Source organism: Mchenga conophoros, linkage group LG4 (assembly GCF_057382185.1).
Source record: "Mchenga conophoros isolate Kocher_MC1m ecotype Shallow Benthic linkage group LG4, M_conophoros_male_GT1.1, whole genome shotgun sequence".
NCBI lineage: Eukaryota > Metazoa > Chordata > Actinopteri > Cichliformes > Cichlidae > Mchenga > Mchenga conophoros.
The window spans coordinates 11,078,285-11,093,324 of record NC_140529.1 but is presented as its reverse complement, the minus strand read 5'-3'; the positions used below and the strand labels follow the sequence as shown (position 1 = coordinate 11,093,324).

Genomic DNA, 15,040 nt, shown 5'->3' with positions numbered 1-15,040 from the left:
TTTGCATATGCGGCCAAGGGTGTTTGTCCTGTTCAGTGTTAGCGGAGACGGTTGCCATTTTTTGATGTATTTCTTCTGTCCGTCTTTGGAAGTTGAAAGGCTTGGGCTACTTGGCCTGCCATTTTATATCTGGTCATGTGACCGCATGGCTATGTCTGATTGGTGAAAGAGTTACCGGTAGCTCCAGTGGCGGCATGATCCATAATTTATATTAGTAGTATTATCCAATGTGTGAAATTAATTATTAAAAAAAAGTAACGAGTCGAATTTTGCAAATGTAGCGGAGTAAAAGTATCGTTTCTTCTTCACAAATGTACTCAAGTAAAAGTAAAAAGTATCATGCAAAAAAGGTACTTTAAAAGTACATTTTTTTTCCAAAACTTACTCAAGTAAATGTAACGGAGTAAATGTAGCTCGTTACTACCCACCTCTGCCAGTTCCACACCACTGAAGCTGCAGCATTTTTACAAACCACTTCTGGTTCATCCGTTTCATTCAACGATCCGCTTTCGCCCTCCTCATTCTCCGTCGCCGCCGGCACACTTTTCCCGCCATGTGCGTATGAAAACAAAGGCACAGCGCCTGGCGTTTTACCCAAATTCTATCGCGATATTTAATTTTCTTGTCGTTGCCCAACATTATACCGGTATTACCGTGAACGGTATGATATGGCCCAGTCCTAATGGGCAGCACATTGAACACATTTTATAAGTGGTCAGAAACTTGTAAATAATTTATGAAAGAATAAAGTTACGTTGAAACCAAGCACACCATTGTTTTTCTTGTGACATTACCAATAAGTTTAATGTGTCACATGGCCCTCTTCCTATTTAAAAAACAAAAGTTGTATCCAAGATGGCCGACTTCTAAATGGCCCCCATGGTCACCACCCATCTTGAGGAGTTTGCCCCCTCACATATACTAATGTGCCACAAACAGGACTTTAATATCACCAACCATTCCCATGTTATTACGGTGTATCCATATAAATGGCCCACCCTGTAGAAAAGCGCTGTATAAGAATCAGTCCATTTACCTTCCCATCCTGATTCCCAAATCCTTTTTTAAATCTCTCGCTTCCTTAATAACCTCATTTATTTGAAATGGTAAACATCAATTTTGAGAAGAGCTCTTCTTCAAAGACTTAAGCTGGATCTCCAATCCACAAATATCAGGTGTATGTTGTAATGGAGACACTACTACCTTGAACCGTCATTGCCATTTAGTCTCATTCAAACAGGAAGATTTATTTACCTGCAACTTCAGGCTCATCACTTCCTCTTTCTTTGTCTTTATGGTAAATGGTAAATGGCCTGCATTTGTATAGCGCTTTTCTAGTCCCTAAGGACCCCAAAGCGCTTCACACTACATTCAGTCATTCACCCATTCACACACACATTCACACACTAGCGATGGCAAGCTACATTGTAGCCACAGCTGCCCTGGGGCGCACTGACAGAGGCGAGGCTCTCTTTACCTAGTAATAATAATAGTAATAGTAATAATAGCCATCATACTCTTAAAATTTGGTCTCAGGTTAGGAAGAGCCTTGGTCTGCGGGCTCACTTCTGGCACTCTAAGGGTCTCAAATCTTTTGTGCAATTATATGCAGATGGACAATTTGCAAGTTTTTCTCAATTATCTACCAAATTTGGCATTGCTACTGCTCAGTCATTATGTGCAGACTATGACAGTATAATTGTTCATTCTGCTGACTCATGACTGTGCAGCAATGCACAGTTCGAATCACATGATCAAGTCTGACGACTGTGGTGGGTCTCACCAGCAAGAGCGATGAATACAGAGAGGTGAACTGATGGAGGACCACAGACTATTGTAGATTCAACAATTTGTCTCTGAACGTGGACAAAACAAAAGAGATGATTGTCGACTTCAGGAGAGCACAGAGAGATCACTGTCTACTTAACATCGATGGACGCTCTGTGGAGGTCGTCAAGAGCACCAAATCCCTTGGTGTCCACCTGGTGGAGAACCTCTCCTGGTCCCTCAACCCCAGCTCCATAACTAAGAAGGCCCAGAGGTGTCATTACTTCCAGCGGAAGCTGAGAAAAGCCCATCTCCCAACACCCATTCTCATCACCTTCTACAGAGACACTGAGCAGCTGCATCACTGTCTGGTATGGTAACGGCACCGTATCAGATCGCAATACCCTACAATGGATAGTGAGAACAGCTGAGTAAATCATTGGAGCCTCTCTTCCCTCCATCACAGACATCTGCAAAGCCACCAGCATTATGGAGGACCAAACACACCCCTCACACACACTCTTCACCCTGCTGCCTTCTGGAAAGAGGTACCGGAGCATTCAGGCCCTCACTGCTAGACTGCAAAACAGTTTCTTCCCCCGTCAGACTCCTGAACACTCAGTGACTGACACACACACACACACACACCCTCATACACATCACTGCACAGTCTCTCACACACACACACACACACACACACACACACACGCACACACGCACACACACACCTTCAAACATCAAGTTACTTTTTGCACAATGTTCAGTCTTTTCGCACAACCCACTGTCATTGTTGCACTTTTCTTTTGCACTGTTGTGTCTGTATTGTTCTGTTCTGTCAGGTGTTGCACTATAATATGTTATATGTAGGGAGGAAACCATAACATGAAAATAATGTGAAAATTCTGAAGTACTCTGTTTTGTACATTGCACTAAAACTTTGTAAAGTTAAAAGTAAAAAGAATTTTTAAAGAATTTTCTCAGGTTATGTGAAGATACTTCAGAGAAAGTACTCTAAAGGTTACACACACCTAACCTCTAGAGGCCTTTCTCAGAAGGTTAGTGTTGGCTGGAAAATGTGATGGGACACTGGGACCCCTAATAACACACCAAAATGAAAACCACCGCTTGACAGTATCCTTCTCACAAATCCAAGATCCCTCACCAACAAGGTGGATAAACTAAGGCTGTAAATATCAACAAACAAGATGAGCTGGGACAACTGCATTCTGCTGTTAATGGAGACACTGTGATTAGCTTAACAGGCTACACAACAGTTCAACATGATAGGAGTAAGGCATCTGGTAGGAGCAAAGGAGGTGGGATATGCATATATATATATAAACAGATGATGCACCAGTGTAATTGTGATAAGTAGGCACTGCTCAGATGATTTGAGTGTGTTTATCAAATATAGACCCATAAATCTGCCACAGGAGTTTACTGTCATACTTCCTACTGCTGTAAATATACCACCAGATGCCAGTCCTAGTGCAGCCATTGGCCATCTTTATAACACCATCACCAAACAACAGAGTACATATCCTGAAGCTGTCCTCATCATATCTGGCACAAAACCAAGACAGCCTGCAGAATGCTCCTCATGGATGATAGCTCAGCTTTCAATACCATCCTCCCTCACAGACTTCATGAAGTTTGTGATTGACACCACAGTGGTTAGAGTCATGTTTGGCCGGGGTGAATCCCCTTATAGGGATGAGCTGGAGCAGTTGTCTATTTGACATCTTCAAGACTAAGGAGTTAGTATAGATTTGAGGAAGAATGGGACAACCATACAGCCACTTTTCATCAGCAGGTAACTTGTGAGGATTCCTCCAGTGGTGACTCTTCAATAGAGGGCACCACTTGTGGAAATCTTTTGCGCAATTGATTGAACAATTTAGTGCTATTGAGACATTGTCACAGCACAGGCACTCTTGTCTTGAAGAATAGTCTTCTAGTACTACTGTAATACTTTAAAAACACATATCTGCACTGTAGATACCACACAAATATTTGTGTAATCACAGTCCCCTTAGACTTGTATACCTGCAGTTTTTTAATTGCAAAACTTTAAGAAATATGAGTGTTTGTGTTGATTTTAGATTTGCATTTATTTTTTAAAATCTGCATGTTTTACAGGCACCCGTCTTCCTGACTGATCTGATTACATTACAAAGGTGATAAAGGCACAGCCGTGTCCGTAACGTAATAAGATTTACCCTGGTGCTGCTACTGGCCTTCTACTGCTACTACATTGAAAGCATACTCACCTTTTGTATGTGTGTGGTACAGCAGTTGCACTACAGCACAGAAAAGAAGGCACTTCAAAAAGGTTACCACCATTGCCTAAGGAAGTACCGGCCACCCCATCCCGACCTTGCAAGAACCTCTCAGTGTCTGACAAGGCAAAAAACATCAAGGACCCAACTCATCCAGGCTACTCCGTCGGAGCTCTTGCCCTCTGGCAGGAGCAAAACAGGAGGCAGGGACTAACAACTTTCTCCTCTAGGGCAGTAATGGCACTAAGTGCTCAATCGAACTATAACGTTGCTGCTCTGAGACTAGCTTTAGGCAAATATGCAATAGCAGTGTAATTGCTCTGTTATTTTGATGGAAGGAGTTATTATTGCAGAAAACTCAATATGATCCAATTCCATTGTTGTGCAAACAACAACAAAGATTCAGTGGTTGTGTATCCAGTGCTTTGCTCTTGGTGATGTAAGGCTTGGGTGCAGCTGCCATTTCATGAAGCTCCCCATGCACGGTTCTTGATCCATCTGAAGGCCAAATTAAGTTTGGAGATCTGCAGCTATTGATTCTACAGAAAGTTGGTGACCTCTGCACACTAGATGCCTAAGCTTCCACTGACTCTGCCACAAAGTGGTAGGCCACACAAAAACAGCAGAGTTCCTGTTGTTCTCAATGGCTTCCACTTTGTTACAATGCAACCAGCGGTTAACTCCGGAATAATTAGTAACAAAGAAATATCACACCTAATTGTGGCACCAGAGGTGTCCTATCACGGTACCATGGTGGAATCAACTCTACTTGTGGTAGCAACCCATTCTTTGACAAATGTTTGTAGCAGCCTGCATGCTTGACTTTATACGCCCGAGTTCAATGATTTGGATCGGTGAGTGAATATTTTTGACAATATAGTGCGAGTACGATTGACATACAAGTCCACAAATAGTCGATGGAAATGGCAAGTGTTGCTGTTCATTCCCTTGAGGTAAAGGACTGCCTTGCCTTTTCAGTTATTTCTGTCCACAGGGCAGGTTATTGCTAGTACATTCAGTTAATAGTTGAACGACTCATAATTTTTTGGGTTGGCTCACTTCTTTTAAACACCATGAGCTAATGAAATAAAGCTGCCATAGACAAGTAAAATAATCACCTTTTATTTTACTATGTGATTGAGGACATAAAATTCTGAGATTATGCATTTTATTTTAATTTTACTCATTTAGTAACTATTTACTCAACTTTCCAGGTTGGCATAATTTTATCTGATAGGGTCACTCACATTTGGTAGTCAGACTTTAAGGACTGAGATGGATGAAATGTAATGACACTGTTGTATAACAAACTCCTTTTGAATCACTGATGCAAATAGCTACAGTGGTTCAAATCACGATAGAGCTGACTGTGCTTAAAGTTCAAGAAAACTTGCATTAAATCTTAAAATTTGATACATTTAAGGGTTGCTGAGGGAATCTTACCATGAGGGGTTTATAATTAAGAAGTTGATCGTACAAAGTTGGTTCCAACTTAAACCATGTGCCTTCTTTCATACCATAATGAAGAGATGTTGAGAAGGGAAAGGCACTGGGAATTGGCAGATGTAAACCAGAACCTCCACTCAGTAAGGTCAGAGGATGTGACATGATTTGACAACTGTTTAAGCATCCATGTCATTTTCAATCTAGCGTTGCTCTAATGGGCTGCATCATGGCTGTATGGACTCCTGTTAAGTCAGTGATTTCCATTTTTATTTTATATGTTGTTTCATTTTAAAACATTTGACATTTTCTTCCCTATATGGTCATAATGTGTCAAGAGCCTAATAAAGTTGTATGAAATTAAACACTTTGACCCATGTACTGCAGACAGCTCTTTGAAAGTTGTGTGCTGCTGATGAAAGACATGAAATGCAAACAAATCCTGCATGACAGAGCATCATTCATCCTATAAAGAGCTGACACTTAGCAATATTAGATTAAACCCATTTATTTTTGAAGGACAGTGTCCCCCCCCCCCCCCACCAAATGAAGCCTTATATCAAAAACAAATAACTGTAGGAACATAAAAATGTTAGACTTTAGGCTCAACCTCAGTTGTAAATATTTTCCTTTAATATTTTCTGTTGATTGGAATGGCCTGGGAGCTTGTTCAGAGTTCTGGTTCTGAGAAAGCCCTCTTCCCTTTGGAAGGAAGGTAGTGACAAAGCAAGGAAGTGGAGAACAAGGGGTTGAAGTGAAGGAGGTATTGGGTGCATTTCCAGGTTTACATGGCAAACAGAATTAGGAATGCCACCATCAGACAGAAGAGGCCCATAGCCTCAGATAGAGCAAAGCCTAGGATGGCGTAGGAGAAGAGCTGCTGCTTCAGGGAAGGGTTCCTGTGAAGGAGAGCAGACAGGTACAAGGATACATTCAGATTCTGTTCCATTACAACTAAATACATGTAGGTCATCTTGCAGGGTCACTTTTACACCCCCTCGAACAACAGACCTGTAGTACCAATTTTAGCACAAAGTTTCACCATCTACAACAAGAAATGTACCAGTTACACTCTTTGCAACATTTCTGACAGATTTTGGTCTAAGAGCTTATAGTTATTTATGGAATTTTCAGGGGTTTTACTGTTAGTAATAAAATGGACCATTAATTTCACATTGACACATCTCAAAGTCTAGTTGGGGATCGTGTTAGTATGCCACTTTTAGCTTTTCTTCCTGCATTTAATGTTAACGACTGCAGTAATGTAGTTAATCCTGGTGGAAATGTATACACAGCCTTACCTACAAGACAAAAACTCCCTGATTCTGTCACCAGCAGAGTGATAATGCACCAACTAACATTTTAGTACAAAGTGCTTCAAGAACCCACTTTCCACATAAGCCCACAGATTTATGGGGGTTTTTTTGTTTTGTTTTTTCTTCCATCATGCAACTATTTATACTACAACCTGATTTTCAGTTTGTTCTGAGATCAAGAAGCAGCTCTCAGGCACATTTTCTTGGATGGGATTTCAAAAGTTCAATTTCCAGACTGATTTAACCCTCATAATGTCCTCCCGATTTCCATACACCTGTGGTCCTCAGGGGTCAAAAATGTCCCCACTTCATTTGAGTGTTTTTTTTAAAGTATAAATTGTCAATCAATTCAGTGTTACACCATAGTTTTACTTAAGACCAACACATTAACACAAAATTTACCCTACATTATACATTTTAGGGCCACCAGACCTTGTTTACATAAAGGTCTGGCGCCCACCAGAAAACACAATGTTTTCGAGTGGAAATAAACAAAATAAAATATTTAATTGTTTAGATAATTTTGACTAACTACAGAGTGCTGTATGTTGAACTTTAGTGAGAAAGTTTTTTTTGAACCATTTAAAATATATATATATATTTTTTTTTTTTTTTTTTTTTTTTTTTAAATGGCAGCACATAATCACACCTGTGGTCCTCAGGGGTCAAAAATGTCCCCATCTGGTTTGATTGATACTTAATTAATATGAAGTGGATTTTTTCCCCCCACTTAATTAAAAATGGTAAATGGTAAAATGGTAAATGGCCTGTATTTATATAGCGCTTTACTAGTCCCTAAGGACCCCAAAGCGCTTTACATATCCAGTCATCCACCCATTCACGCACACATTCACACACTGGTGATGGCAAGCTACATTGTAGCCACAGCCACCCTGGGGCACACTGACAGAGGCGAGGCTGCCGGACACTGGCGCCACCGGGCCCTCTGACCACCACCAGTAGGCAACGGGTGAAGTGTCTTGCCCAAGGACACAACGACCGAGACTGTCCAAGCCGGGGCTCAAACCGGCAACCTTCCGATTACAAGGCGAACTCCCAACTCTTGAGCCACGATCGCCCCACTTAATTCAAACATTTTGATACAATTTCTTTTATTCCATTTCAAATTTAAGTCTGATAAAAACATCATAAAAATGAATTTTTTCTTTGTTTTCGGGTAAAAAATAAATTAAATCATCAGTTATTGTGATTGTTTCACAACCAGAGTCTGTTGCTTTAACAGATTATCACAGACGAGTTTATGTCAAAGTTAATTTAGAAAGCTGTTTTTAAACTACTTCAAGTTTTTTACTGGCAGCAAATAATCACATCTTTTGTCCTCTGGGCTCAAAAATGACCCCGTTTGCTTTGACCGTTTATAAAGCAACAAGTATAAAATATCATCCATCTCTGTGTTTCAAGGTTTTATTCAACTTTATTCCAACTCATTACCTGACAGTTTTCTATATTTTGGCATGGTAGGACACCACGGCATGGGTCTGAGTGAAGGCAAACTTTCATGAGGACAAAGGCGTGTCCATATTTGACACAAGTGCAGGAGGAAACTCATGTTTATTCCTCTGCACTGGTCCCATCATGGACAGCATTCTTTTCTGCAGTTGCAGGCCTGCAATGTTAGGGACAACTCATGTGTCCTGGCTACAGGACAGACTGTTTGCCATTGTGCACTAGCATGTTCCATGTACAGCTGGACCTGGCATCATATACTGCCCATGGTTTTATCTCAGTGTTCCCTGGTTTACTTGGGATGTTCTGTTGGAATGGACAGAGTCCTCTGAAGGGGACTTGGTGCTCATACAGTCACATCAGTACCAGGATCTCACATCACAGCAGGAGAAACACCCACTTGTTGCATACACCTCAAATGGGAGCACGTTTGTGTCATGAACGATCATCTATTGTGTCTTTATCAAGAAATATAACCTTTTTGTGCTTCTATGATTAATATTGTGTTAGTATGAAAACTTCTCTACCAGACTCAGGATGTCATAAACTGGCCGTAGCGACTCTACTGGATGCACGGCCGTAAGAATCAACATACCCACATATGCCTACAGCTGCATTTGATCCATTTTTCCTTCCTCTCTCATTGTCCCTCCTTTGTCATTGAGTTGGCTATAGAGCAGGTCCTCTGCTAATTCTGCTAAGCCCAGTCACTTTCTTTCCAAGCTCCTCAGACTACCATGTCCTGGATGCCTGAGAACCTACTTGAACATAGTTCAGATTCTTCATCCACTTCTGCAGGTGGGTGATGTGCTTTTTCAGAGAAAGGGTAGCATGTGCTCTAAAAATGGACAATATTTTCTTTATTTTCTAACCCTGGATCTTCCTGAACAGTGATTCTCCCTCCTCATTATACTAGAGGACAATATATGCTTTTGTCTTACTGGTCATTGCTTTGATGAGCATACTCTTATTTTACCATGTTGTGCAAAGTATGCAAATCTTCAGTGCAATGGAGGCTCGTGAGCATACTTTGTGTATGTATTATTGTAAGGTCTACCTTACAATACGAAGCACCTTGATGCGACTGTTATGATTTGGCGCAGTATAAATAAAATTTCATTGAATATAGAGCATCTGCCTCCTCATTGTGCTGCCTGTTGTTGTGACCAGTGCTTGACCCCACACATCAGTAATCCAAGATTAAAGAGGTTTGAAAGCAGTATGGTGTGAAAATACAGCTCCTTGCAACACTTTGTACTTCTGATCATTTTGTCCACGAGGACCACAGGTGTTATAAAATCCAATAAAAACCCCATAAATAAATCAAACTACTTAAAATTTATTCCAATCATGCATAGCATAGTATTGAATATCTTCTATTTTCAGACCATTTGATTAATAAAAACACATTTTTGATAGCAAAAGATTTCTTTAGAGGACAAAAATGACCCAAGGACAACACAAGGGTTTTAAAGAGAATTTAGCAAGCCAGCATATTCTGTCCATTATTAGTTTTATTCAATGGCTTGAAGCAATCAGCCATTAATAGTATGTGTTGCTGCTCATTTTAGTGAGAGAAATGAAGCATTCATATGTTGCTATAGATGTAAAGACAGAGCGTTAGTCAGATGCTTAAAATGACTCTTCCAATGTCTGTCGATGCAAATAAGGAACTGATGACAGCTTGACCAGCTTTCAAGTCTTCAAATTAGTGAAGTTTTAAAACAGACACTACTGGTAGTCTCCCCTCCCCCCCCCCAAAACAACTATGCAACCCTTCAAGCTGATGCATAAAAACATTACCTGGCATAGCCAATGATAAGGCTGCCAAACACTGTTCCGATTCCAGCTCCAGAACCAGCCACACCAACTGTGGCAGCACCAGCACCAATGAACTTGGCAGCAGTGTCAATATCACAGGAAATGGTGCTGGTCCGGAAGGAGCGGGTCAGGACTGCAGATTGGCTGACTGGCAACAGGGCCTGGGTGAAGACAAAAGAAAATGCATGTTTATGAGTATTACATTAACAATTTGAAACATTTGCAGCCTTTAACTAACAAACTGATTGCATCTAAACAAGATAAACAAGATCCTTGAAATTACTTTTGGAAACCACCACTCAGTGTAAAACTATTAAATTAGTTTTGAGTCATGTCACTCATCCCATAAGCACATCACAGTACTGATTTTACATGTTGCAAGTGAACAGTGCAGTGATTCAGTTAAAGTATTGACCTGTTGCTCCACTGTGCCTTCAGGTCTGTTGAAGAGAGAAACTGTGACTGGCCGTGTCAGGACTCTGGAACCCCCACGCAGCTGTAAGCAGACCAAAACATTACAAGTAAACAATCTGAGCAACCAAGAGAAGAACCAAGCACCGGGTTAAGTGATAATGAATATATTTGTGTTTAATTTAAAGCTCTTCACAGCATTTTCGAAACAGCACAAGTGTTATATTTTGGCGTGAACATCAACACGCAACAGCATGACTGGACTATGAAGCAAATCGCCCAACCCAGTTGGCACAGTGAGTTTTGCACTGTACATCAAGATGCCGTTAAAGGTTTTTAGCTGGCAATGCCACTGTTCAAGCTGCATGATTTGATCATATTATGTTAACACTACTTTCACATCCCTGTGGTAAAATATTCCAAGTAACTGATAAGTCTTTGCATGAAAATAAAACCAATTGAAACTTGAACGGTTTATGTTTCACCCCAAACAATTAAAACATGAATTAATGAAGAACATGATGATTTAACTATCACGTTATCAGGTAACATACCACAGCAGGAGAAGTGACAAACTTGGTGCAGAGATACATGGCTGGAATCTAGAGAGAAAAATTTTAAAGTTAGTGTTCCGACACATTCATTTCTAGATAGTGAGAAGGATTCAGTCCAAGGTGACACAGTATCTTCAGTTAGAGAAGGCAGAAGTGACCTTCAAAAACTTGGCAGGTATGCATTTAGGCAAGCCACAATTAATTTGGATATACAACAGTCATGGTGATGTGGGAAAGTGGATAAACATTTTTTTGGGGAAAGATGGGATTTAACAATGTTCATATTTGTTTCAAAGAATAAAAACCCCAAGAACTGACAAGGTATAGATCCCAGTTCTGCACCCTTTTACTTGCACATCTTGAAAGACATACTGTGGATAGTTTCCATGTGCAAAATTGATCTTGTAAGTTGTTTTTTTAAATTTAATAAAGGAAGAGCCATTTCAAATACAGGACGGGTATGATAGCAAAAACTGATGGGCTTGCTGTTGCCTGATGCACCTCATCTAATCCAATTTGAATGCTTACTATCAGGGTCAACTCTAAACAAACTAATAGATGTCCACTTACGTTCCACAACGAATGGCTTTGAGACAATTCAGGACATTTCTACTTACTGTGAACAGAGCCGTAATTTTTTATTTTTAAAGGCCAGTTTACTGAGGAAAAAAACCAACAACTTAGTTTCAATCCTTTAAGTCCCCTGCTTAGACAGGGGTCTCAGGGGGGTTGAATTATTGTCCTAGAGCAGCACCGGAGCTAAGCTACTTAGCACACAGCCCTGAAGGTCAAAAGTGGACAGCAAGCAGGCACATAAGGCCAAGACGACAAGCACGGCGCACGACACTAAACCATTTCAAGCCAGGCTAAGATGCAGTGACAAAACGTTATGTGACACCACTCGTGTCCACAGCGGCGTCCTTGCATGCGCGTACTGATTCAAAGCTCGGCAGACCCAGACTGTCAGACACTTTACGTTTAGCTTCCTGTCATGGTAGCTTGTCCGCGATAAACCCGGCATAGGACCCGTTGCTTGAGTGGCGAAGCAACAACCACAGCAAAATTGACTCTTCATCTTAATACTAGCCTAAGTTCACGTATATGAATGCAGCTAAAAATACAATTCTGTCATTCATCAGAACCACATCATTCAATAAACGTCCTAGCATGCTAGCAATCCAATGCTACCACTAACAATTAGACATACGAACATAAGATATACTACGCCATTTAAATGCCAGAAAACAAAAATAATAAAACGCCTTAACTGAGTAGAGACGAAGTGTATGAAGTAATACAGGCAAATATTACCGGTTAGATACGGATTTCAGGGACTCCTGAATTAGTTGGTCTTGTGCACAGCTGCAGTCAAAAAAGGCAGGACGCGTTAAACCGTCACCTTGTCATTTATAAGCTTAGCGTCTACGTCCTAAACGCTCATTGGTCAGAAACATCCACTCTTCATTCATAACTGACCCAGCTTGTCAGGCTAGCTAGCCTATCAGATAGAGCTTTGTTGAACCACTAATGCTGTGACTGGCCGTTACTTTTAAGAAGGTGGGACCAAAGGAAACTTTATTATTTTACTGGACAATATTGCCGGGAATGTCGAATCTACGTGGAGCGATGTTTTAAAGCACATTCAATCCTATAAATATATATTATTTTTTGGAAAGTCCAGATCGCTTGAGTAAGTCAGGGTGCGTTCTATTCGTCCATTTTGCTTAGGAAACTTCTTTGACACGTGACCCGGAAGTATCTCTGTAGAGGCCATGATGCGTTCCGGATGAAGTCGGAATTCGTAATTTCCGAGTTCCCAGTCGGAAATGTGAGATGTTTCAATTCTCAAAAGCTAAGGAAATTAGGTTCACTGTTCCTTTATTACCTCACTGATTAAAGGATAGAAATAATAATAATTCACAATTCATCATAATTCATTTCGACCATTCATGAAAACATTTCAAATTCAAATTTTATTTGTCACGTACACAGTCATACACAGTACGATATGTAGTGAAATGCTTGGACAACTGCTCGTGACCTAAAGAAAACAAAAAGGAAAAGGCTATGAATAAGATAGGAAATAAATATGAAAAATTAAAAAGGGTAAATTTAACTAGGAAGGAATAAAATATAAATTAAGGTTAAAAATGAAATAACTGTACAACACAAATTAGAATGAAGGGTAAATTTAACTGGGAAAGAATAAGATAAAATATATAAATTAAAGTTGAAAATAAAATAACTGTACAACAAAATACACAATATAGAACTATATAAGAATGTATGAAGAAATATAAATAAATATATACACAATAACAGCAGCTGTACAAGTATTAACTGGAAATGGAGAATGTAGTGACCAGTGTTGTGCAATCCACATTATGTCTTGTGCAGTGCAAATATGCTTAAAGTGATTTAAGTGATGAAGTGAAAACAATGTCCAGAATGTCCAGTGTGTGTGTAAGAACTATATGTGTGGGTCAGTACTGTGTGGTGATGTGATTGAGAGACCGTATCGCCTGCGGGAAGAAGCTCCTCCTCAGTCTCTCTGTGTTGGTCTTCAGGGAGCGGAATCGCTTTCCTGACCTCAACAGAGAGAACAGTCCGTTGTTGGGATGGCTGAGGTCCTTCACGATCTTCCTGGCCTTGGTCCAGCACCGCCTGCTGTAGATTGAGTGCAGGTCAGGGAGCTCGGAGCGGATGGTGCGCTCAGCTGACCGCACAACCCTCTGTAGAGCTCGTCTGTCCTGCATGGTGCTGTTCCCGAACCAGGTTAAGATGTTTCCCGCCAGGATGCTCTCTATGGTGCACGAGTAAAAGTTCCTGAGCACCTTGGAGGGCAGTTGGAAGTCTCTCAAGCGTCTGAGGTGGTAGAGACGCTGACGGGCCTTTTTCACCACAGTGTTGATGTGACAGGACCATGACAGGTCCTGCGTGATGTGAACTCCGAGGTATTTGAAGCTCTCCACTCTCTCCACTGGGCACTCGTTGATGACGGGGGTCTGGTAGTTCCTCTCCTGCTTAGTGCTGAAGTCCACTATCAGCTCCTTTGTCTTACTGACGTTTAGAAGGAGGTTGTCCCTCTGGCACCAGTTCTCCAGATTCCTAATCTCCTTCAGGTAGGCCGTCTCGTTGTTATCAGAGATCAGGCCCACCACGACGGTGTTGTCAGCAAACTTGATGATGGTGGTGGAGCTGGTAGTGGCCACACAGTCATATGTGTACAAAGAGTACAGCAGGGGGCTCAGAACACACCCCTGGGGGGCTCCAGTGCTGAGAGTGGTGGAGGCTGAGACATGTCCGCCCATCCTTACTGCCTGTGGTCTGCCAGTTAGGAAGTTGGAGATCCACTGACACATAGATGAGCTGAGTCCCAGATGCTCCAGCTTGGTGGTGAGTGTGGAGGGAATTATGGTGTTAAATGCAGAGCTGTAGTCTATGAAGAGCATTTTAACATAATTCCCCCTTCTAGTGTCCTTCATTTGCCCTAATAAACAGTTTATAACAATGACACAATTTAAGCATTAGTAAGTAAAGTTTATGCATTGCTCCTCCTTAGTATGCAATATATATACAGGGCCTCAGGGAGGGGGTAAGGCAAGTACTACTTGTTCGATGGGTATTTTGTGTGACAACATCTATGCTGAGGGTTATTTTACCTTGTAAAACATTTATAAAATTATGACATGAAATAAAATTAAATACTCAAGACTTCAACAAGTCTCAGCTATCTTTAAAACAGCAAAATTACATAGACAAAGATCAAAGAGCAACAGAACATACCAATATTTTCTGCCAGATGCAACTATTACACCATCTGAGGTTTGCAGAATACTGAAATGTATGTAAGATCTGATCTGAACCAGACTTTGTAAGAGGGCTTTAGGAGAGAAAGATACACTGAGCAGTTCAAATTCAAATTCAAATTCGGGGCTATTCGGGGCCTGAACCAGGTGTAGGACTGGACTCTCCCAAACAG

The 15,040-nt window shown here is 40.9% G+C and overlaps 1 protein-coding gene across 1 annotated transcript; it reads right to left on the bottom strand.

Moving 5' to 3' along the window:
• Positions 1-6,100: 6,100 nt before the first annotated feature.
• atp5mc1 (ATP synthase membrane subunit c locus 1) lies at positions 6,101-12,508 on the bottom strand. The gene is made up of 5 exons (XM_085270277.1): positions 12,370-12,508; positions 11,059-11,106; positions 10,509-10,589; positions 10,076-10,254; positions 6,101-6,388 (listed from the first exon to the last, which is right to left on the bottom strand). Exons 2-5 carry the CDS (start codon positions 11,095-11,097, stop codon positions 6,274-6,276), a joined length of 414 nt encoding a protein of 137 aa, XP_085126403.1. The 5' UTR covers positions 11,098-11,106; positions 12,370-12,508; the 3' UTR covers positions 6,101-6,273.
• Between the last annotated feature and the right edge of the window lie 2,532 nt (positions 12,509-15,040).